The sequence below is a fragment of the Hypanus sabinus genome, chromosome 13 (assembly GCF_030144855.1).
Source record: "Hypanus sabinus isolate sHypSab1 chromosome 13, sHypSab1.hap1, whole genome shotgun sequence".
Lineage (NCBI taxonomy): Eukaryota > Metazoa > Chordata > Chondrichthyes > Myliobatiformes > Dasyatidae > Hypanus > Hypanus sabinus.
Genome location: NC_082718.1, coordinates 48,520,276 through 48,543,372, shown reverse-complemented (window position 1 = coordinate 48,543,372; position 23,097 = coordinate 48,520,276). Strand labels below are relative to the sequence as shown.

General features: G+C 39.8%; 1 protein-coding gene across 1 annotated transcript in view; it reads left to right on the top strand.

Moving 5' to 3' along the window:
* ano2b (anoctamin 2b) overlaps positions 1-23,097 on the top strand; it is a 114,503-nt gene that overhangs the window by 72,229 nt on the left and 19,177 nt on the right. Inside the window, exons 15-20 of the mRNA XM_059987571.1 lie at positions 15,126-15,200; positions 15,401-15,602; positions 17,845-17,956; positions 18,914-18,971; positions 19,098-19,198; positions 21,332-21,483. Coding sequence (XP_059843554.1) covers positions 15,126-15,200; positions 15,401-15,602; positions 17,845-17,956; positions 18,914-18,971; positions 19,098-19,198; positions 21,332-21,483 — 700 coding nt within the window. The remainder of the gene's footprint in view (positions 1-15,125; positions 15,201-15,400; positions 15,603-17,844; positions 17,957-18,913; positions 18,972-19,097; positions 19,199-21,331; positions 21,484-23,097) is intronic.

Genomic DNA, 23,097 nt, shown 5'->3' with positions numbered 1-23,097 from the left:
TTCACTAGTTAACAAAATTATCCCCGATGGAACTCGGATTACTGTGAGGTGACAACACTTTCTGTTGCGTTATTGGCCTCAACTGTCAAAAATTGGTGTTATTCAAAGTGGTAATTTGAGAATTTGTGACAGGTGCCATAACCCTAATAATGGAAGAAATTATAGAACATAGAACATAAAACATAGAACTCTACAGCACTTTACAGGCCCCTCAGCCATGTAACCTACTCTAAAATTTCCCTACCACATAGCCTTCTATTTTTCTAAGCTTCATGTACCTATCTAAGAGTCTCTTAAAAGATCCCATTGTATCGACCTCCACCACTGCTGCCTGCAGTGCATTCCACACACCCATCACTCTGTGTGAAAAACTTACCCCTGACAATCCCTTCATTACCTATTTCCAAGCACCTTAAAACTATGCCCCTCATGTTAGCCATTTCTGACCTGTGAAAAAACCTCTGGCTATTCACATGATCAATACCCCTCATCATCTTATACACCTCTATCAGGTCACCTCTCACCCAAGGAGAAAAGGCCAAACTCACTCAACCTATTCTCATAAGGCATGCTCTCCAATCCAGGCAACATCCTTGTAAATCTCCCCTGCACTCTATAGTATCCACATCCTTCCTGTAGTGAGGTGACCAGAAATGAACACAGTACTCCAAGGTATAGGGACAAAGGGGCAACAAATGAAAGGAAGATGTGACTCCACCAAAGCTTTGGAATTAAATGCATGCTCTGATCCTGTTTAGTAGGTCCCTTCCAACTGCTGAGGGTCCCTGTGAATCTGAGAAATGAAAGGTCCGCATCTATGGAGTGAAACAAGGGATGGCTGTGCTTACTCTCATTACAGGTGGAGTGGGTGACACAGAAAGCTGTGAGATAGTAATGCCCTTTTTTTCAGTGAAAGATCTAACTGATCTTTGAGGCATCGCAGTTAGAAGGAACATGCAATAACCTGGCAATATCTTCTTCCACACCGCAGCAATCTGATGTGTGTGGTAAATTACTAGCCGGGCAGAAAGAAAATGGACAAAAATAAAGATAGTAGTAGCCAATCACAAACAAGAGAAAATCTGCAGGTGTTGGAAATCCAAGCAACACATGCAAAATGCTAGGGGAGCTCAGCAGGCCGGGAAAAGAGTAAACCGTCAATGTTTCTGGACAAGACCCTTCAGCAGGACTGGAGACAAAAAGGATGAGCAGAGTTAAAAGGTGGGGGGTGGGGAGGAAGAATCCCAAGGTGATAGGTGAAATCAGAAGGGGGAGGGGTGAAGTAAAGAGCTGGGATGTTGATTGGTGAAATGCTGAGTTCCTCCAGCATTTTGTGTATAATACTAGCCAGATGCCTATTAGAGAACACTTTGCTCTCGATCCCAGAATTTTGAAAAAGAAGGTTTCTTCAAAGACACTGAAAGCCATGTTGTGAGGGTTCATGTGCAGTGACATCTTCTGGCCAGCTGTATGTATTGCAGTTTCTTGTGATGTAAGGAGAAAGGAGAACCTATATTGGAGTAGTGAGTAAAAAAGACTTAGACCAGGACATGGAAAATGGAGTTTTGGACAAGGTCAGATTTACAGAAGAATGATGATGGGAAACAGTTCAAAAGAGTTTTGGAAATGTAAAGATGACAGAAGTAGGGAAGTCAGTTTGAACAGAGGCATAGTTGGAGTCAGGGTCATGAGGGGATGATGTGTGTGATGGAGCAGCTATTGGGTCAAGCAGAACTCCAGTCAGAACTAAATTGGTGACATCATCTAAGGCAGGATATATGCTAAAACTTATCATCTTGAAGCTTGAATTGAGTGATGCAAAACTGAGAGTCACAACAGTTAAGTCATACCTGCTATGTTTGGTCTTAATAAAGATAAACTTGCCATGGGTAAGCACTAGAGAATTTTATTACTGAGTTGTCCTCAACACTGAGCGCATGCGGCCAGGTCTCTGTCGAAGCTTCCGGTTCCGGGTGAACCATATGCATTGCCTACTGGGAAATAAAATAATTTATTGTTCACACATAGGACATGAGGGCACAACTTCAGGATTGAAGGATGTCCCTTGAGAAGAGAGATGTGGAGAAATGACTTTAGTCAGAGGGTGATAAATCTGTGGAATTTGTTGCCATGAGCGGCTGTGGAGGCCGAGTCCTTGGGTGCATTTAAGGGAGAAGTAGATAGGTTCTTGGTTAGCCAGGGCATCAAAGGGTATGGGGAGAAGGGAGGGGAGTCGGGATGGCCAGAAGATTTGGAGCAGCCCATGACTGAATGGCAGAGCAGACTTGATGGGCCAAATGGCTTAGTTCTGCTCTGATATTTTATGGTCTTATAACACAATACCCTATAGTTTAGCAGAGAAGTCTTATCCCAAATAAAGAAGATTCTGAATGTAAGCACATTAATCTGTGAATAGAGTTCAAGGCCAGCCATGAACAGAGGTATCAGCACAGATAGTTTCAGTTTCATAGCTTGAACAGAGTTGAGAGAAATACAATATGTATTTTCTGCCACCAGCTTGGGAATTTTAAGTGGTGATAAAAATGAGATTGGGAGATTAAGGGCAACAATGGGTAGGAAAGAAGTGGAAGCTGTTGGGCTAGGAGCCATTGTATGCCTTCGTAGTAGAGGAACTATGCTTGGTTGTGGAGATACTCAGATCAATGATCTTCTTTGTACTGATTTCCTTGGGGTGCAGCAGGTATCGTTCTGAGACTCACTTCCTCAGTTCAAAGCAGCCCATTTACTGGGTGTTTACAAGGCCAGATACCAAATCAGCTGTTTCTCTGTGGATGTCTTGGTCCCTGGTGCAAAGTGACCTATTTCCTTGTATGTCTTGGTGTTCATGTGACAAATAATCCTTTAAGTACCACCATGGGACCCAGACCAGTCTGAGCGGGTTTGAACCGAAGAAGGGAAGCATTTCAATCAGAAAACAGCTACTGTTATTTTGGTGGAGTATGCCAAGCCTGGGGAGGTCTAGCACCAGTGAACTGGCTCTTGGAATTTATGGTGTTAAATCCACTTTCTGCTTCTCAGCCAAGGAGTAATGTTTTACAAAGCTGTGTTTCTAACAGTAGCACCAGCTGCCAGGAGGTATCTTGGGAAATCCTGCCATGTGTATATCAAGCCAAACAGTTTGTAAATTTAGTTTAACTCAAGACTGAGGCTGGACTCAGGTTTAGACTGGAGTGAGACACCCTGGAGGTAGAATTCTCATTGTGTTTCACAATCAACCCAAGCCTTTATGTTGCAGTTATAACATACAGGAGGTTGCTGAATGCACATGTAATGAATAATACAAGATGTGGCCAACATCAGAAGTATTGATTTGCAGACTAATCACTTTTTTTGTCACTAGACTCTTCACCATTACTTGAGAAATCACAGAGTTATGTTTAGCTCAAGTTGCCTTTTAATTACAACCCCCATCTCGTGTAATTCATGATTCTGTGCATTATATTAGAATTTTATGACAGAAAGGTTTTCAGTTCACTGGAGTTTGTAATTGTCACTGTTGAGTATGCAGAAGGATGTATTTTGAAGTGAATGTTGCCACTAGGGGGTGTGCATGTGTAGACAATCTACCCATCTGCATAGAAACTTGAAATTTTGGATAAGGGGTAAAGTCTTGATCTCTTCTGTTATAGGTACATGTAAAAGCCCCTTGGCACTTATTTTAAAGCAGCACCCAGAATTTTATTCAGTTTTCTGACCAATATTTTGCTCTTCAAAAAAACGCCATCAACTGCTGTCTCATTTACTGGGACAGAAATATTTAAATTGTAATTGATTTTAGCAATTAGCATCTTGGAGCTTAAAAGGCCATTGGTTAAAAAAGCACTCACCTTGGAATGTCAGCACATAATGAAGAACTGAGGGGCTGCAATATTTGAGTTGACTTGTTTCAGGTGAAACATTAAACATTATTCAGCTCTACACCAAGTATATCCTTGGGCACAGCCACCTCTCGACTAAGAATATCAAGTCATAAGAATAATCAGATATACGAAAGAGGAAAATTAGTTGTGAAAGAAACAAATTGAATGGTTGATGAAGTTGGGAGGCGATAAGTGGAAAAGGCAAAGGGCTGAAGGAGAAGGAATCTGATAGGAGCGGAGAATGAGTCATGGGGGAAAGAGAAGGAGATGGATCACCGGGGGCAGGTGAAGAGAAGAGAAGAGGTAAGAGGAGAGCCGGCATGCAGAATGGAAGAAGAGGGAAGGGGGTGTGGTGAGAAATGACCGGAAGTTAGAGAAATTGATGTCCATGTCATCAAACCAAAGGCTACCCAGACAAAATATGAGGTGTTGATCCTCCAAGCTGAGAGTGGCCTCATCGTGGCAGTAGAGAACACGTGGACCAGTCTGGCTTCACCTGTAACCTTTTAGCTTGTACTGCTTCCCCTTCCCCCACCACCCTTTCCTTCTGACTTTTCCCCCTTCTTTTCCAGTCCCGATGAAGAGTGACAGCCCAAGTTCTTGACTGTTTATTCATTTTCATAGACGCTGCTTGACCTGCTGAGTTGCTCCAGCATTTTGTATGTGTTACTTAAAGTTTTAAGAACAGGTTCTTTCCCTCCACCATCAGATTTCTGAATGGACAATGAATCAACCTAGGAACACTACCTCACTATTTTTACTAATCTTTTTGCACAACCTATCTAATTTTTAAATATATTTTTTATTTGTAATTCATGTTATTATGTATCACAGTGTACTGCTGCCACAAAACAACAAATTTCTCTATGTGTTAAACCTGATTCTGGTTCTGCTTCTGCTAGTCACGACAAGAAACTCATTAAAAAGGGTCAATTTAGAACGGAGAACAGTAAAACAAAATACAGGCTCTTCAGCTTGCAATGTTGTTTCAAGTTCAATCTAAACTTAACCTGCTCCAAGTTCAATCTAATTGCTCCCTCCCTTAGAGCCCTCCATTTTTCCCATGTGCCTGTCTCAGTCTCTTAAATGTCCCTAATGTATCTGCCTCAATCACTACACCTGACAGGGCATTCTATGCACCCAGGACTCCACGTAAAAAAAACTACATCTGACATCCTGTCTATACTTCCCTCCAATATTAGCCACTTCCACCCTGGGAAAATGTCTCTGGCTATCCACTCTATCAATGCCTTGTATCATCTTGTTCATCTTTATCATGTTGCCTCTCATCGTCTTTCACTCCAAAGAGAAGATCCCCAGCTCATTCAGTCTTTCCTTATAAGACATGTTCTCCAATCCAGGCAGCATCCAGGTAAATTTCTTCTGCACCCCCTCTAAAGCTTCCGCATCCTTCCTATAATGAGGTGACCAGAACTGAACACACTATGCCATATGGTCTAACCAGAGTTTTATAGATCTGCAACATTACCTTGCTGTTCTTAAATTAATTTCCCTGACTAATGAAGGCTAACACACCAGGCACTCTTCCCCACCCCATCAGCCTGTCAACTTATCAACCTGTATAACCTGAATATACCATCCTGTCGATCCTATTAACCTGTATAACAGCTTTAAGGGATCTATAGGTGTTGTCCCCAAGATCCCTCCATTCCTCCACACTGTAGGAATCCTGGGTACTCTGCCTTCAAGTCCAGCTTTTCAAAGTGAATAACTACACACCTTTCCAGATTGAGAAGCTGCTTCTCTTTTCCCCATGATACTCAATACCATTCAGCCCACTGAGTCTCCACTAATTACTAGATTAATTCTGTCTGTCCCATTCCCGTAGGTCTTTCCCTGTGATCTGTTCTGAACTTGCCTGACACTCACCTGCACTGAGGTATAATTTACATTGGCCATGTTACCTGGGATGTGGGAGGATATGGTGCTCTCACAGGAAGCTGATAAGGTGTCAGGGACAGCGTGCCAGTCCCAAACACAGATCATGGGAAGTGAGGACTGGATTCAGGTCATCGAACTTGTGAGATGACAACTCTAAAGCCTCACCCTTTTTTTTATCTTTAACTCATCTGTTTTTGTAAAGGACAAACGTGTATCACAGAAATATTGGCTTCAGCAGCGCTCTAACTATTGATTTGACCTGCAGTGTTTCTGCTGGATCGTTGGAAGTGGTACCAAATCAAAGCTGAGTCTCTGAATTTTCCCTGTAAACCTTTACCTTCCCTTCAAGTTTGAACTTTGGATCAGTGTTTGATTATTGGTACTGACGCTTTGGCAAAGGGCCAGTTTCCATGTGGTATCCCTCTAGGACTCTGAGTCCTGAGTTCAGTTGTCCTTTGAAAATTCCTGTGGGATGTGCTTTCACCACTCTTTCAGGACATGTGCTCCTAATCATGAGAGCTGACTGGGTGGAGAAATGTTATCTCTTTTCCTTCATCGCTCTTCAGATAATTTTGTATGTAGATCAGTGATGTTTGCTACCTGCTATACTTAATAATTTCTCCCCATTGGCTGTATCTAGATTTCTAAAATTTAAGCGTAACTTATCATCCACATCCATGTTCCATTGCTCTAATAGCCTATCTGAAACAATTCATTTATTTTACATGACCCCTCCAGGCTGATGTGCATCACTTCATACTTTGCATTGCCAAACTCTGAGGTGCGTCTGCCCATTTCAATAACCTCCCTTTGCAATCCTAAATTTGTAGGCTCCTAAAGTTGGGGCTGATGGAGCACCTCTGCTCTGTCCACCACAAAAGGTGGGATTTCAGGTGGCCACCCATTTAATTCCATTTCCCATGCCCATTCTGATATGTCAGTTCATGGCCTCCTCTACTGCCACAATGAAACCACCCTCAGGTGGCCTCCAACCTAATGTCATGAACATTGAATTCTCTAACTTCACCCCTCCCTCTTTCTTTCATTCCCTTTCCTGGCTTCCCTCTTACCCCTTCTCTTCTCACCAGCCTATCACCTCCTGCTAGTTCACTCCTCCTTCCATTTTTGTCCTGGTCCACTCAGCTCCTCTACTGGATTCTTTCTACAGGCTTTATCTTTTCCACCTACCTACTCCCGGCTTCTCACTCCATTTTTTTTTTCTGGCTTCATCTCCTTTCCTTTCCAATCTTGCTGAAGGCCTCGGCCGAAAATGCCTGCTGTTTATTCCTCTCCATAGATGCTGCCTGACTTGCTAAGTTCCTCCAGCATTTTATGTGTGTTGCTCTGCATTTCCATCATCTGCAGAATTACTTGTGATTAAATTTGTTGGCTATCTTTCACACTAGACATTACATTGCCATATTTTGCATTGTCTGCTAGTTTCAAATATGTCAAATGCAAACCATTCACATAGTGCATGAGAAAAACAATCTCAGTATAAATCCACAGTATAATTTCTATGATCAAGCTGTAAGTCCTAAATTAGCACTCCCTCCCCCTGTCAAAGCATGAAGAAGAACAGTGAAACATGTGTGAATGATTGTGACTGTGAGTGCTTGGACAAGACTTTCCAAGAGTCAGCACTGGCTCAATAAACTTCAAGTTCTCTAAAACAGAAAGTGTATTTTCCTATACTGTAAATGATGGGGAGATGATCCTAGTAGGGAAAATAATCAGAGACACTACTGTGGTTTATTAATGGTTGGTCTTTAGAATTGACTTGTTCCCTTAGTTATGTTTCACTGAATATGAATAATTTGCTGGCAATGGCAACAGATGCATAATATTTTTGTATGATTGAGATACCAAAGGGCAACCTGCTTGTGGTTAAACAGTTCTGTTTGGACAGGGAAAGTGGTTATAAAACCAGAATATATTATTTCATCTGATTGTTCCAGTTGTTTTTTATTTACTTTACAGCTTCCCAACAACCATGTGATATGAGGAAAATGAAGTCACTTTTTTCTGTATTGTGTAATTGTATCAGTTGTAACCAAGCGAATTAGCCTTTTTTCCATAAAGATTGCCTGTTTACTCCTGTATTTTTATTATGCAGTGTCTCAGAAAACAGTAATTCTCTTTGCAACCACCCTGCAATTCATAAAGTTAGACTAAAAAGCCAAACAAGAGGAATCTTAGAGATTTTGTTATGAGCAATGGGAAACCAATGGGATTTGGACTCATTGTCTGAAGAAGGGGCTTGGCTCGAAATGTCAAGTGTCAACTCATTTCTACAGCATTTTGTGTGTGTTGTTTTGGACCCAAAAAGCATCTTTAATTATTATGGCCACTTACACTCAGTGGATCTGTTACCTGCTTAGAGGTGAAAAATAGATCAAACAAGCTAAAGTCAACTTACAGTGAAACCCCATACTGGTCGAAACAGAGAACAGCACAGTATAGTACAAGAACAGACCTATCAGCCCACAATCTTGTGCTGAACCAATTGAATTAGTAATCAAATGAACAACTAAACTAATCACTTCTGGCTGCAGGATGTCAATTTCCTTCCAATACCTTCTCATTCACATGCCTATCTACAAATCTCTTAAAATTCCCCAATGTGTCATCACCCCAGGCAGCGTATGCCAGTCACCTACCACTCTTTGTGTAAAAAACTTGCCCCTCACATCTCCTTTGAGCTTACTGCCCCTCACCTTAAATGCATGCCCTCTGTTATTAAACATTTCAACCCTGGGGAAAAGATATTGTTTTTCTATCTATGCTCTCATAATCCTTTCAATCTCTATTAGATCTCCACTCAGCCACCACCAGTCCAAGTAAATCAACTCAAGTTTGTCTTCATCAATTATCTGTTTGTGTTAAACTTTGTGGCTAGCAGTATTGACATGTGGTGCTGTTTTCCCCAGGGCTGTGTATGATAGATTTATGTTTCCAGGAACAGAAAATGTTGGCTTTCTGGTTTTCTGACTCATACCTATCTTCCTTCCCAAAGCATCAACTGGTTGATCCTCCAACTCTCGAACTTTTAAAACATTAGAACATTAGAACGTTTTTGACATAAACGGGCCATTTGGCCCAACAAAGCCTGCCAAATTCCTATTCACATATTGTGGTGAAATAACTATTGAGTTTAGATTTGAAAGTCTCTAAGGTACTATTCTCAACTACATGACTAGATGGTTTGTTCCATGTGTTCACAACTTGCTGTGTAAAGAAATGCTTCCTGATGTTAGTCTGAAATCTCCCTTTAACCAATCTCCACCTATGGCTCCGTGTCCTCATTGATGGATTAATTCTGAAGTAGCAGCTGGCATCTATCTTAATTATACCCTTAATGATTTTGAACCCTTTTATCATGTCTCCTTTCATTCTCCAGCTTCTCAGGCTAAACGGTTTAATTCTTTCAATCTTTCTTTATAGCTCATACCCTGCAAACCTAGAATGAGTCTAGTCACCCTTCTCTGGACTCTCTCCAGTGTCATCAAATCCCTCACACAAAATGGAGACCAAAATTGTACACAGTACTCAAGGTGTGGTCTCACAAACACATTATGCAGCTTAAGGAGAATTTCTCTTGACTAGAACTGCACTGTGCATTATATAGCCCAACATTCTATTAGCCTTCCTCATCACTTCTGTGCATTGTCCAGATGTTGATAGTGATGAGTCTATCAGGATGCCCAAATCTTTCTCATACACTGTGCTTTTTAACTCAAGACCCCCCCCCCATTGTATATTTATATCTAGTACTTCTACGTCTTACGTATAATACTTCACATTTATTTGCATTACATTTCATTTGCCATTTATCTGCCCACATCTGGATTTTGTTCAGATCTAACTGTACTGATTCTGCTGTCTAAATGTTATCAGTCCATCCCCCTAATTCTATGTCATCAGCAAACTTTATTAGTTTATTTGTTATGTGTTTATCCAAATCATTAATGTAAATTAGAAGCAGCAGTAGTCCCAAAGCTGATCCCTGTAGAACCCCACTTTAACATCTTCTAGGTGTGAAAATGATTTTCTCACCATAATTCGTTTCCTGTTTTTGAGCCAACTCTTTCCATTCGCATTACCCTAAATGCCTACCTCCTGTAAATTGATTATTAACCTCTCATGGGTACCTTGTCAATAGCCATCTGAAAGATCATGTTGATGATATCAACCACACTATTGTTATCGTAATATTTTGTTGCCTCTTCATAGGGCTCCACCATATTAGTAAAACATGATTTCCCCTTTCTGAACCCATGCTGGCTTTCTGCCAATATGCCTGTTCTTATCAGATGCCTGTCCACCTCATTCTTTATTATTGTTTTCACTATCTTCCTTGCAATACATGTTAAGCTTACTAGTCTATAGTTACCAGGGTCAGTGTGGTCACCCTTCTTATATACTGGGACAACGTTAGCCCATTTCCAGTCTTAGGGGTTTCACCAGTCTTCAGTGACTTTTGAAGAATACATGTTTGTATACATAATCACAGACCTCGTAAGATACATTTGACAGACTTCACATGAAACAGGGACAGCCCTACGCCAAGTAAGTAACCTCCATCTGTCTCAATGAAGCTTTGCATCCCTGTCACCAGCCTCCACATAGTTCAGTTGTCCTCTTCCCCAACATGCTGCCTCATCAGTGCTCACCATACAATCTTCCCAGCCTCACCTGTTGTCTGCCATGAGATTGGTACTGAAAAGGGCCATGGAAAAGAGGGCCTTTCATAGGCAAGGCCAACTGGCACTGTGAGCATCAGCCATTGCTGAATATTGAAGTAGCAGGTCCACAGCCAAAATAGCCTTTGACGTTGATTTTATTTCATTGATTTATTTAGAGATACAGCACAGTAACACTTCTTTCTGGCCTAACAAGCCCATACTGCCCAATTACATCCCATATGACCAATTGACTGTAGGCCTTTGGAATCTGCGAGGAGACTGAAGCACCCAGAAGAAACTCACATGGTCACAGGGAGAGAGTGTACAACCTCCCCACAGTAGTGGGAATTGAACTTGGATCACTGTTGCTATCTATTAGGCTACCATGCTGCCCAAAACTGGATTAAGAAATGACCAGTGTAGTTCCATATCTTCCTCACCATCTCTACGTCTTTCACATACTTCCAATATCTTTTTTTTTCTGCGATGAGTTTCTTAAACGGAAATATTATTGTTCTTTATATCCTCTTTTACTCTCTGACTTCATTCACTTCTTCATCCACCAATGATTTTCTAGTTCAATCCTTTCTCAATGTTGCATGCTCAATTACCTTCATTCTAAATTATCCCCACACTTTTGAGACCATTTGCTGCCTCACGTGCTGCCCATTGAGGCTTGTGCATTCTCTCTGTGCCTATGTATGTAGGTTTGTCCTGGCAGCTCCTGTTTCAACTCACATACAAAGATGTGCAGCATAGAGATGAGCTGGCTGCTGTAAAAGTGCTACTTGCGTGCAAGTGTACGGTGGGATCTGTGAGATTTGACGGGAATGTGAGGGTTAATGTAAGTAGGTGCTTGATGGTCTGAATGCAGTTGGTGGATTGAAAGGCCTGCTTTTATGTTGCATGATTTATATGATACTCTATGAGAAAATGGAAACAAAATTATAATTCCATCTGCTTCCTACTCTGCTGCCTAAAGTAGTTCAAACCAGCTAGGCTCTTGAATTCCCTGTTGCATCAAATTCAAGGTGTCACCAGATCATTTGTATTGTACCCTACAATAGTTAATTTATGCAACACTTTGTTTATCTATGTGTAATTCATTTGTAACTTTTCTCTGTTATCGTATGTTATGTATGTGTAATGTGTACTACTGTGCTTTACACCCTTGACTGGAAAAACATTGTCCCATTGACAGTACACATGTATATAGTTAAATGACAATAAACTTGACTTTGTTAAATATATTCAAAGTGGGGTTAGATTACTTATTGGAACTAGACAAATCAAAGAACATGGCAAGGCAGCTAAAATAAGGAACATAGACTACCTGCTGCGATTATACTGAATGACGGTATAGGCTTGAAGGAACGTAGTACTGAAAATGACGTGAGTATCTCTAAATGGGAGAAAATAGATGGACCAGGCCATCTATTTTCTCACATTTAGAGACACATGAATCATTATCAGTACTTTACAATTTCTGCCTTCAGTGCCCAGTAACAAACTGGTGTGTTTCTTCCTTCTGAGTGAAAGGTAGTTAACCTGGAACATTAACTCTATTTCTCTTCCCACTGTTTCCGAACATTTCCTGGTTTTATTTAAAATTATTAAAGAACAAATTGTGGAATGTAAGTTCGTCTGTAGGCATGGACTGTGGGAAGGTTTTTGAAAGGAAATGCATCCAAACAATATAGTCTTAGGGAGGATAATTGAGACATGGAAACATCCACTACTGTGAACAAGTAATCACTGTTGTAATAGTTATTAATACAGTCCTGCCACTGTGAGTCCAGACTTTATATAGTTTCTCCAATTTTATATTGTCTCCATGGGTATAATGTAGTAATCAACAGACTACGTTTTCTGAAGTCAGCAATAGACAAGTAATAGTTAGCAAATTACACACAAAAGCAAAATAAATAAGACAGAAAGTCAAAATGAAACTGCAAGTGCTGCAAATATAAAAGTTAATAAAAACTTTTTGCTGGAAATACTCAGGAGGCGAAGCAGCGCCTGTGGGCAGAGAAACTTAGATTTGAAACGTTAACTCTATTTTTCTTCCCACAGATGAGGCCTCACCTGCTGAGTGTTTCTGGCAATTTTGATTTTTAATATAAGATCTCTGAGGATCTAACCTGGTCCCGACATATTGATGTAGTCATAAAGACGGCAAGCCAGTGGCTATACTTTATTAGGAGTTCAAAGAGATTTGGCATGTCAACAAATACACTGAAAAACTTCTATAGTTGTACCATGGAGAGCATTCTGACAGGCTGCATCACTGTCTGGTATGGAGGGGACTGAAAGAAGCTGCAGAAGATTGTAAATCTAGTCAGCTCCGTCTTGGGCACTAGCCTACAAAGTTCCCAGGACATCTTTAGGGAAAGGTGTCTCAGTAAGGCAGTGTCCATTATTAAGGACCTCCAGCACCCAGGGCATGCCCTTTTCTCACTGTTACCATCAGGTAGGAGATACAGAAGCCTAAAGACACACACTCAGTGATTCAGGAACAGCTTCTTCCCCTCTGCCATCCGACTCCTAAATGGACATTGAAGCTTTGGACACTACCTCACTTTTATTAATATACAGTATTTCTATTTTTGCACATTTTTAAAAATCTATTCAATATATGTAATTGATTTACTTGTTTATTTATTATGTTTTTATTTTATTTATTATTATTATTATTATTATCTCTCTGCTAGTTTATATATTGCATTGAACTGCTGCTGCTAAGTTAAGAAATTTCACGTCACATGCCAGTGACAATAAACCTGTTTCTGATTCTGAGATGCAGTAGACAGACAGATAAGCAGTGATGATTACACAGTCAGTAGATAATGTCAACCATAAGCAGACAGGTGATGTATTGCAATTAAAACTTGCAAATTTGGCTTGAAGAATACTTGTAATTACATAGACCATAGGCATTTCAACCCAAACTTCTCACCTACTCCAATCTCAATTAAAGCTTCCCTCCCTCATAACTTTCCATTTTTCATTCAACTATTTGCCTATGTTAGAGTCTACATATAGAAGGGTACGGTAGAAATTTTTCAGTGTCAATTTAAATACGATGCAGCAGGAAGTTCAGAAGCCTAATGGCCTGGGGTAAGAAACTGTTTTTCATCCTGACCATTCTTGTTTTTATGAATTGTAGTCTCCTGCCTGTTGGTAGAAAGTCAGAGAGGATGCTGGATGGATGGGTGGGATCCTTAATAATACTAAGAGCCTCATGTACATAGCGCTTCATATTAATGTCCCTGATGGATGGCAAGGACACCCCTCTGATCCTCTTGGCCATTCTTACAGTCCTTTGTAAGGACTTCAAGTTTGACGCTTGGCTGCTCCCAAACCAGATGTAGATGCAACTTGTCAGAACACTCTCAATACTGCTCCTGTAAAATTCAGTTAAAATGGGGGAAGGTTCTTCACTTGCCTCAATATCCACAGGAAGTGGAGGTGCTGCTGTGCCTTCTTATTCAGCAGGTTGATATAGAAGGACCAGATGAGGTCGTCTGCAATGTGAATCCCCATAACTTGGTGCAGTTAACTCTGTCTACAGAGGAGCCATGTATACACAGAGAGAGATGGTTCATCTGCACCTTCCTAAAGTCCACAATCATTTCCTTGGTCTTCCCTACATTCAGATTTAGGTTGTTCTCACAGCAGTTTGCCAACTGCCACTTCCTCACCGCACTCCGACTCATCATCATTGTTGATGAAGCCAACCACTGTTGTGTCATCACAAACTTGATGATATGGTTTGAGCTGAATCCTGCGATGCAGTCGTGCATCAGCAATGAGAACAGTGGTGGGGAGTGCCAGTGCTCAGCATAAAGGGCTAAAGATGTTGCTACCCATGCGGACTTTCTGTTAGGAAGTCCAGGATCCAGTTACAGAAGGAGGAATTGAGACCCAGCTAGGACAGTTTCTGAGGTATTGTTAGTCTCTCGAGATGGGACTGCAACTTGGAAGTGAAACTATACCAATGCAACTCCAGTTTATTTTCTACTGATCCCCTAACCTTGCTCTGATATAAATCATGGATCAAGAATCAACTTTATTCACTAGATACATTCACCTGTTTTGGGAATTTGCTGTGGCCTGGTGGTGCAACAACAACAAAAAATCCAACAATTATAAACATAAAAGTTTCTCAAATGCTGGAAATTACAAAGAATAATGAATGATATAAAAATAAAGTTAGAAGTATGGATATGGAGGTATTTACAATGTAAACAGCATTATGAAAACTGGTTTAAAGTGTTTACAGTACAGTGCAGTAACTGAGGTAACTGATAGAGAGGGTGGGGGAGGTAACTAGAATGGTTGATCAGATTAGCTTCCTGGTGAAGAAACACTGAAGTTGGAATAAAGTTTTTATTTTAAAACATTAGAACTTTCCGGAAGGGTGCTTTTAGAACAGGCAGCTCACTGAGTGTGTAGTATCTGGGATGTTTTTTTCTGCCCGTCACTTTGTAAGCCCTGTAGTGATGATAGACAATGAACTTTTCTGTAATTTCCATACACGGTGAGAGGATGCTCACAACATACAGAAACGATCATAGCAAAGCCTCTCCATGACTGCTTGTTAATTACTCCACTGACACTTTACTTTCCCTCTAACCACACCTTTTCCAACCAACAGGCTGAGAATGACAAGCTGACCTGGCGGGATCGAGTTCTTGGCTACCTGGGGAACTTTGTCTCAATTCTGTTCATGGTAGGATCAGCAGCACTTTCTTTTTACAGTGTCAGTCTGAAGCAACATTTTACTAAATGGAATTTGAGATCTGTGTTTTTTAAAAACTGTCGAAAATGAGAAGTGCCTCAAGCCCAGCAAGGGCTGTTGTTGGAGGTAACGCTGCCCAGAGTGAAGTTTGTGAAAGCCGATAATCCTAACTGCTTTTCTTTTACGCGCAGATCGGTCTGACATTTTCTGCTGTCTTTGGAGTCATTATATATCGAATCTCCATAGCCACAGCCATGGCAATAAGTGCAACGGAGGGCAGCAAGTCAAACATCCGGGTCACGGTGACTACAACTGCCGTCATCATTAACCTTTTGCTGATCCTCATCCTGGATGAGATTTACGGAGCTGTTGCTGAGTGGCTGACTAAAATGGGTACGTCCACTGACAAGGTCCATCCAGAAGGAGGTGTCACTGAAAACTTCTGGGGTCATTCCTTTGTCCACATTGTTAAGATTGTAATGAGTGGGGTTAATGTTTCTAAAACAATAAAGGAAATTATTATGTCAGTTTTTTAAGAGATTTTTTTGTTCAGATGGGATAAAAATACATCTAGAGGACTATAGTTTCTTTAAAGTTTATTTCTGGGACATTGACACTATAGTCTGGAGGTTTACACACTGTTTATATTCTAGACTAGAGATCACTGTATTTTTATATGTTAAAGAATAAATGGTTTTTAAATATGAAGAGAATTGCACAGTGTGCAGTTTTGGTTGCCTTTTTATTGCTAAAATGTGGCCAACTTGGGAAGAGTGTTGAGTGGGTTAATTGGGCCAGAAGATCTGAGTTAAAGGGAGAAGATGGCCAGAATATGTAGATCTTCATTTTAGACATGAAAATAAAGCTCACTGTCCAGTGTACCTGTCCAGGCAGATACGAAGCTTGCAGGACACTGAAACGAAGCAAAATATTCTTAGTGTCCGAATCAACATTTCTCCATCGGCCCACACCACTCAGCTTAGTTCAGTGGGCCACTTTGTTTGTGTAACTACAATGGCTGCACTTTAGAGGTAATTCCTCGTCATGAAGCACTTGGGCATAAACTATGAATATGACGTGGCTCTGCACAGATACAGATTCTTCTTATAAAAAAGATTTACCACCAGGTCATTGCTTTTGAAAGGTCCCAAACCAGCCTGTATCGAATGCTGTACCTTTAAAGGATAATTATCACTGTGAGGTGGGAGACAATCTGTAGCCATCATTCCTTCAGATACTGCATCAGAGTAATGAACTATTACAGACAAGCTCTGATCATTCTCTCTCCCATTGCTTAGAAATCCCAAAGGTTTCGCATCTGATTCTATATTCCCTTTGACACATCGGGAGTTCTTGTTCCTGAACTCCCTTTAAACTTGGTGCTTCCTATTTCATGTGTTCCTTTTTAATGTACCAGACCACTGGTTTCCACACTCCCTTCCAAACAGTGGGGCATTGGATCCAGTAATCCTTTCAAACTCATCAGGGTCCTGTTTCACAAGCTCATCTGGTTTTGATTCCCTCTCTCCATTTAAATTAACCAGGTTCACAGGGAGGTTTATTCTGTATTAAAAAAAACATGCATTAGAAATGTTGTTAAAGAAAAATTACATCAGATAGTCCAGAAAGTTACCAGTCCAGCTCCACTGGATTAGCAGAGCTTAATTGTGTGCACTTTAGATGTAATAATTTTGAGGGTTAACTGTAGCTTGAACAATGGTAGTACCTCCTTTACACTTCCTGAACAAGTTCTATGTGAACGTTTGTGTTCAATGAAGGAGCAGACTGAATTTTCATTTAAGTCCTCATCTACAAGATGACATCTTTCGTTTTGCAACGCGCCATCAGCGTTCCACACTAGTATAAGACTGCACGTCTGTCCTCGAATCTCTAGAGTAGGACCTGAAGCCCCAGATTTCTGTCTCTGAGGCAGATGACTGTGCTGGAGTGTGCTCCATGACAGTGGCACTGTAGCATAGTGGTCAGCACAATACTTTGTGGTACAGCTGACTAGAGTTCAATTCCCAGTGCTGCTTATAAAGTGCTTGTTTGCTCTCCCAGTGACCATGTGGGTTTCCTCCAGGTGCTCTGGTTTCCTCCCACAGTCCAAAGACCTACCAGTTGGTAGGTTTGTTGGTCATTGTAAATTGCCTCATGTTTCGACTAGAATTAAATTGGAGGATTGCTGGGCTGTACGGCTCGGAGAGTCAGAAGGGCTTATTCTGCGTAGTATCTCAATAGACTATTATCTCAGCATAAAGTGGCTACTGGATTATGGCTTTGTGGATGGGAAAAGAATTAAACCAAATTAATGACCAAGTTTACTAAAACTCTGATAAATATCTGGTAATAACATGCTGTATGACTTGTTTGCTATTGAAATATACTTAACAGTCTAAAGCATTGTATGTCAATGAACGGGATAAGCCCTGGCTCAGACTTGGCACAACTTCAAAGACTCTTTCCCACTTTCATGACTCAACTTTCATGCAAAGTAGAAAGCCTTGTGAAGCATGATATTCAAATAGAGTTAAAAGATGAGTATTAATAGTTTTTAAAAAATTTCTGATACTTATACCTCATCAAAACCTATTAAATATGCTTAGAGTTACCTGTTATCTGTTTGTTTTTTCAGAAGTCCCCAAAACAGAAAAGATCTTTGAAGAAAGATTGATTCTGAAAGCATTCCTGTTAAAATTTGTCAACTCTTATGCTTCGATTTTCTATGTGGCCTTTTTTAAAGGACGGTAAATTTCAATGATTTCATATACTTTGAAAAGAATAAATAGTATAATCTTAAAAGAAGGTTGTTAATTTGGTGTTTCTGAGATTTATCTCAATCTTCCTGCACAATAAAGTTGATCAGGAAAACCACCAAGAACATTCCAGGTAATAGTCTTAAAAGGAATGGAAAGCTGGCGGTGGCTGTGCTTGTATTGATTGCCTGGACTCTAAGCTTATTGCCCATTCCAAATAATTGACTTATTTAACTTGGTACAGTTTCAACTGAACTGGCAGTTTGTTCCCCAATTTAGATGTGATTGATCTGAGCAATAAGAAATTCTAAGGATTTTATGTTTTGAATTAAATTGTTGATATAAATTTCTCTCATGAGGAAGTGGTAATTGGCAGTGCTACCCACGTCACCTTTACTTGATAGTTTTCCTGTTTAGGGATATCTTGCTGCTATATAAATACAAGCTATTGTTGGTATGCACGCCACTTGAAGTCAATGGAATTGTATATGGAGTATAATTGGCTGCCGATATGATGGAAATTTGCTTTAAATTACTGCATAAGATGAGTATCTGCTGTATTTTATATTCTCAGAAGGAATGCAAAAATAGCATCTTATTCATCCTCAGCTGTTAGTCTCACTGAGGAGTATCTGTGCATTAGAAAGTAATAGTACAGTATGCTGCTATTGTTGTGGATGGTCTAACCTTGAGGTGAAGCCACAATGTTATGATTTAACCGACCACCTGATGCACTTACTGCTTTTATTAAAATGAATATTAAATTTATATTAAAATATATAATTATATACGGCATTTGTGTTAAAGTGAATAAATTTATTAAAATGAATATTAAATTGATATTAGAATATATAATTGTATATATGACATTTATATTAAAATGAATAAACAATGTGACAAGCACAGTTGTGTGTTGAAGTACATGATAGTAGTATATTTTCGTGGCAGGTTTGTTGGTCGACCTGGGAAATATGTTTATGTCTTTCACAACTATCGAATGGAAGAGGTAGGAGGACAAATTTTATGCATAGTGTTACAACATTGAATAATTCTATGGAATTTGTTATTAAAAATTTAATGCTTTATATGCTCTAAGATAAAATACTTACACTTTCCCTTCACTTCTAACCAGTGCGCCCCCGGAGGCTGTCTGATTGAGCTCTGTATCCAGCTCAGCATTATTATGCTCGGAAAGCAACTTATTCAAAACAATCTCTTCGAAATTGGAGTTCCGTATGTACTGTCACTGCTTCTGTTCGTTCTTCAACTGTTTTCTAACCAAACTGTTTTCTTTACCTCATATTGTAACTTCATATACTGTATGCAAGACAGCAAAGGAAGACTTGGTGAGCTTGTAAGGTTGCTAGCTATATCAATAGACCTGAAATATCTCTTAGATATGTATGGGCATTAAGTCAGGACAATAATATAGAGGGGAAAATTGATCTCATATCCTTTGGGATCTATCCTTTGACCAAGTTTCTACCTACAGTCATGATAGTGTTGTCTTCTTCAGGGAGAACAAGATTAGGCATGATTTAAGTAATATGTAGCAGAGTTGAGGACCCTGGTCAACAGTCAGACATAAACAGTTGCAACCTGTGTTAAATACTGGTGGGAACTTGTTGGATTATATCTTGCCATATTCAGGAGGAACACTGAGATAAGCAGTAAGATTTGAAGCCAGACTAGATGTTTCTTCCAAGCTGAAAGATTAAGACTGCAACTACATGGCATTTTTCAATGTAATAAAATGCCTTTTATTTATTTATTTGTTTGTTTATTTATTTATTTATTCATCTATGTATCTATCCATCCATCTATTCATCTATTGATCTATCCATCCATCCATCCATCCATCCATCTATTTATTGAGATATAGCATAGAATAGGCCTTTCTGTCCCTTCGAGCCACACTACCTAGTAATCCCCTGATTTGATCTGAGCCTAATCATGGGATTGGCCGGCTGGTGGTGTAGTGGCATCAGTGCCGGACTTCGGAGCAAAGTCTCCCGAGTTCGAATCCAGCCGGCTCCAAAAAACTGGAGAGGGATGGGCTTCACCAGGTTTCAGATGCCCAAGACACACCGTATGATGAGCAATCACCAAAAAGATCGGTGCAAAAAGCTTGTCACAACGGCGCCCTGATGAGTCCTCCAGGAGTTAAGGGTGTGTGTGCGCACACACACACACAATTATTGGATACTTTACAATGACCAATCAATCTGTCAGCCTGTATGTCTTTGGACTGTGGGAGGAAACCGGACCACCCGGAGGAAACCCACATAGTCACGGAGAATGTACAAACTTCTTACAGGCAACGACAGGAATTGAACCCCTGTCGCAGGTACTGTACAGATTTGTGCTAACCACTATGCTACTGTGCTGCCCCACTTGTATAATCATATTGGTGAAGGCGACAAGATTCTGAGTGAAGGAGAAGGGTTATTTGAGGGCAAAATCTCTGAGTATTTTCAATCCATCCATCCATCTGGGAGACTGGCAAACTGGGAGTTTTAGATAGAATGTTCTATTCTAGGCGTCACAGGATGCAAACTTTTTGATTAAAGATAGTGCTGGAGCAGAAAGCTGGGCAAAATTAGAGGAGCCAAGCACCTTTCATTACTCAGGATGCTTGGGTTGCAGCCATCAGTACCAGTGGCCATTTGGCAATGTTGCTAATTGTGCACTTGTTGATGATCTGCCAACTTCATCTGCTACAAGCTGTCAGTGGAAGAAATCCTCCAGCAGAATTCTGGGCTGTGAGCCGGTGACAGTGACGCATTTCCAAGTCAGGATGTTGCCTGAGTAAGAAGAGAAATTACTGGTGATGATGTTTCCAAGTTGCTACTCTCCTCGATCTGTTACAAGATAAGAGATTATATGCTTGGATGGTGTTGTCGAGCTTGAAAACAATTTAAAGGTGGAGGAAATGAATTTGGACTGACTGACCAAGCAAATAGGCTGTTGTCCTGGACTGTGTTTTGATCTTGAACAATGATGAGGTTGCAATCATGATGGAAACTATAAATATGAGAAAGATAAACATTATTTTATGAGTGACAGAAAGCTTTAAGATCATTTATGCAGCTACACACAAAAGTTGATAAGCTGTTTGCAAAATTGAATTAAATGGCAAATTAGTAGGTAAAAGGCCCACTGTGCTCAAGCATTTTATAGTGCACACATGAAGGAATTTGACTCTAAAATGCTCTTTTAATTCCATTTTAATTTATAAATGTTTAGATTGCTATAATTTTAGAGTGGAGTTGACATTCTGCTGCACCAAATGCATGATCTTATCAAAGGTCATGTTTCCAATTTTGTGTGTCAGTTATGGAAATACTAATTTTGGCTTTCCCACAGGAGGATGAAAAAATTGTTCAGGAAACTAAAGGATGAAAGGACTGAAACCAACATATCGAGTAGCCCAGGTGCTATTAGAGAACCACAGCAATGGGATCTGGATTATAATTTGGAGCATTTTACTGGCCTGACGCCAGAGTATATGGAGATGAGTGAGTTTTTTTATTGATTGTGAATCTTGCTTATATACTTTCAAATGGATTTACCAGTTTCGAAATATGGTTGGAAAGTTTGTCTCATGAGATGAACGAAACATTGCAGAATAAGACAAATTTAATTAGTAGATAAAAAAAACTCACAGCTTGTTCAGGCTTTTTGCATGATAAGATGGGGTTTCTTTAATTTTGTATGACAGTATACAATGAGAAGGAGTGATTTTTTTCCCACTGAATTCAGTGAAATAGAGCAACTACAGTGTAAAGTTTGGAAAGCCATTGATAGCAAGGGTGTAAAACATGTTATGGAATAGACATCTAATAAGAAAAATCATCATCTTATTAGTCTCCTGTTCCATAACTTGATTTGAATTAAGAAATAGATTGTGGGTGTAGCAAAATGTACAATATCCATAATAAAGCAGAGGAGCTGGAGGAAATCACAAATCCCAGACATACTTAAGATTACAGAGACGTAAGTGTAGAGAAATTAGAAATGTGAGCTATACATTTCAGAAGTGTAGTACAGGCATACTTTGGTGATAATATAAGGTAGTAGAAACAGAGAAACTTGTAAGGAAGACAATTCTTGAATCCATTCATAGATGACGCTGATAATCAAAGAGGACACATGATCTAAAGGCTTATGAATAAATAAACAAATCCATTATTTTTTAAAAATGTAAAGTAATAATTCTGTGCTATTGCTGTTGTTGTTGTTGATAGGCAAGAAGAGGTGGATAAAGCCAATCAGAGAATCGAGTTCCTACAATATATACAGGATTCTTATTTACTCCTTTTACAAAAAAAAAAGCAACAGAGTCAGATCTCTGCTTGAATCTAATAATAAAAAATAAAGCAGAAAAAAATAAAAGAAATAAAAATAGGGGGATAAGCACAATGACCCAAATGTTGCAGAATCAGAACCAGAAACAGGTTTAATATCCCTGGCATTTCTCATGATATGTGTTGTTCTGTGGCAGCAGTAAATTGCAATACATCATAACAATAACAAACTATAAATTACAATAAGAAATATATATATATATAAACACACACACAGATATATATATATATCTAATTAAGTTAAATAAGTAGTGCAAAAAGAGAGCAAGAAAAAGAGAACAAAATAAACAAAATAGTGAGGTGAAACTGATCCTAAAACTTTGACTGTATGCCCTCAGTCTCCTGTATCTTCTACTTGATGGTAGCAATGAGGAGAGGGTATGCCCTGGGTGATGGGGGTCCTTAATGACGGATGCTGTCTTTTTGAGACATTGCCTTTTGAAGATGTCCCCAGTGCTACGGAGGTAAATGCCCATGATGGAGCTGAGTGAGTTTACAATTTACTGCAGATTTTTCCAATCCTGTGCAGTGGCCCCTCTGTACCAGATGGTGATGCAACCAGTTGGAATCTCCATGGTAAATTTGTAGAAATTAGCAAGAATCTTTGGTGATATACCAAGTCTCCTCAAACTCCTAATGAAATATAGCTGCTGTCTTGACTTCTTTCTGCTCGCATCAATAGGTTGGGTCCAAGACAGATCTCCAGAGAGATGTTGACACCCATGAACTTGAAACTGCTCACTCTTTCCACTGCTGATCCCTTAA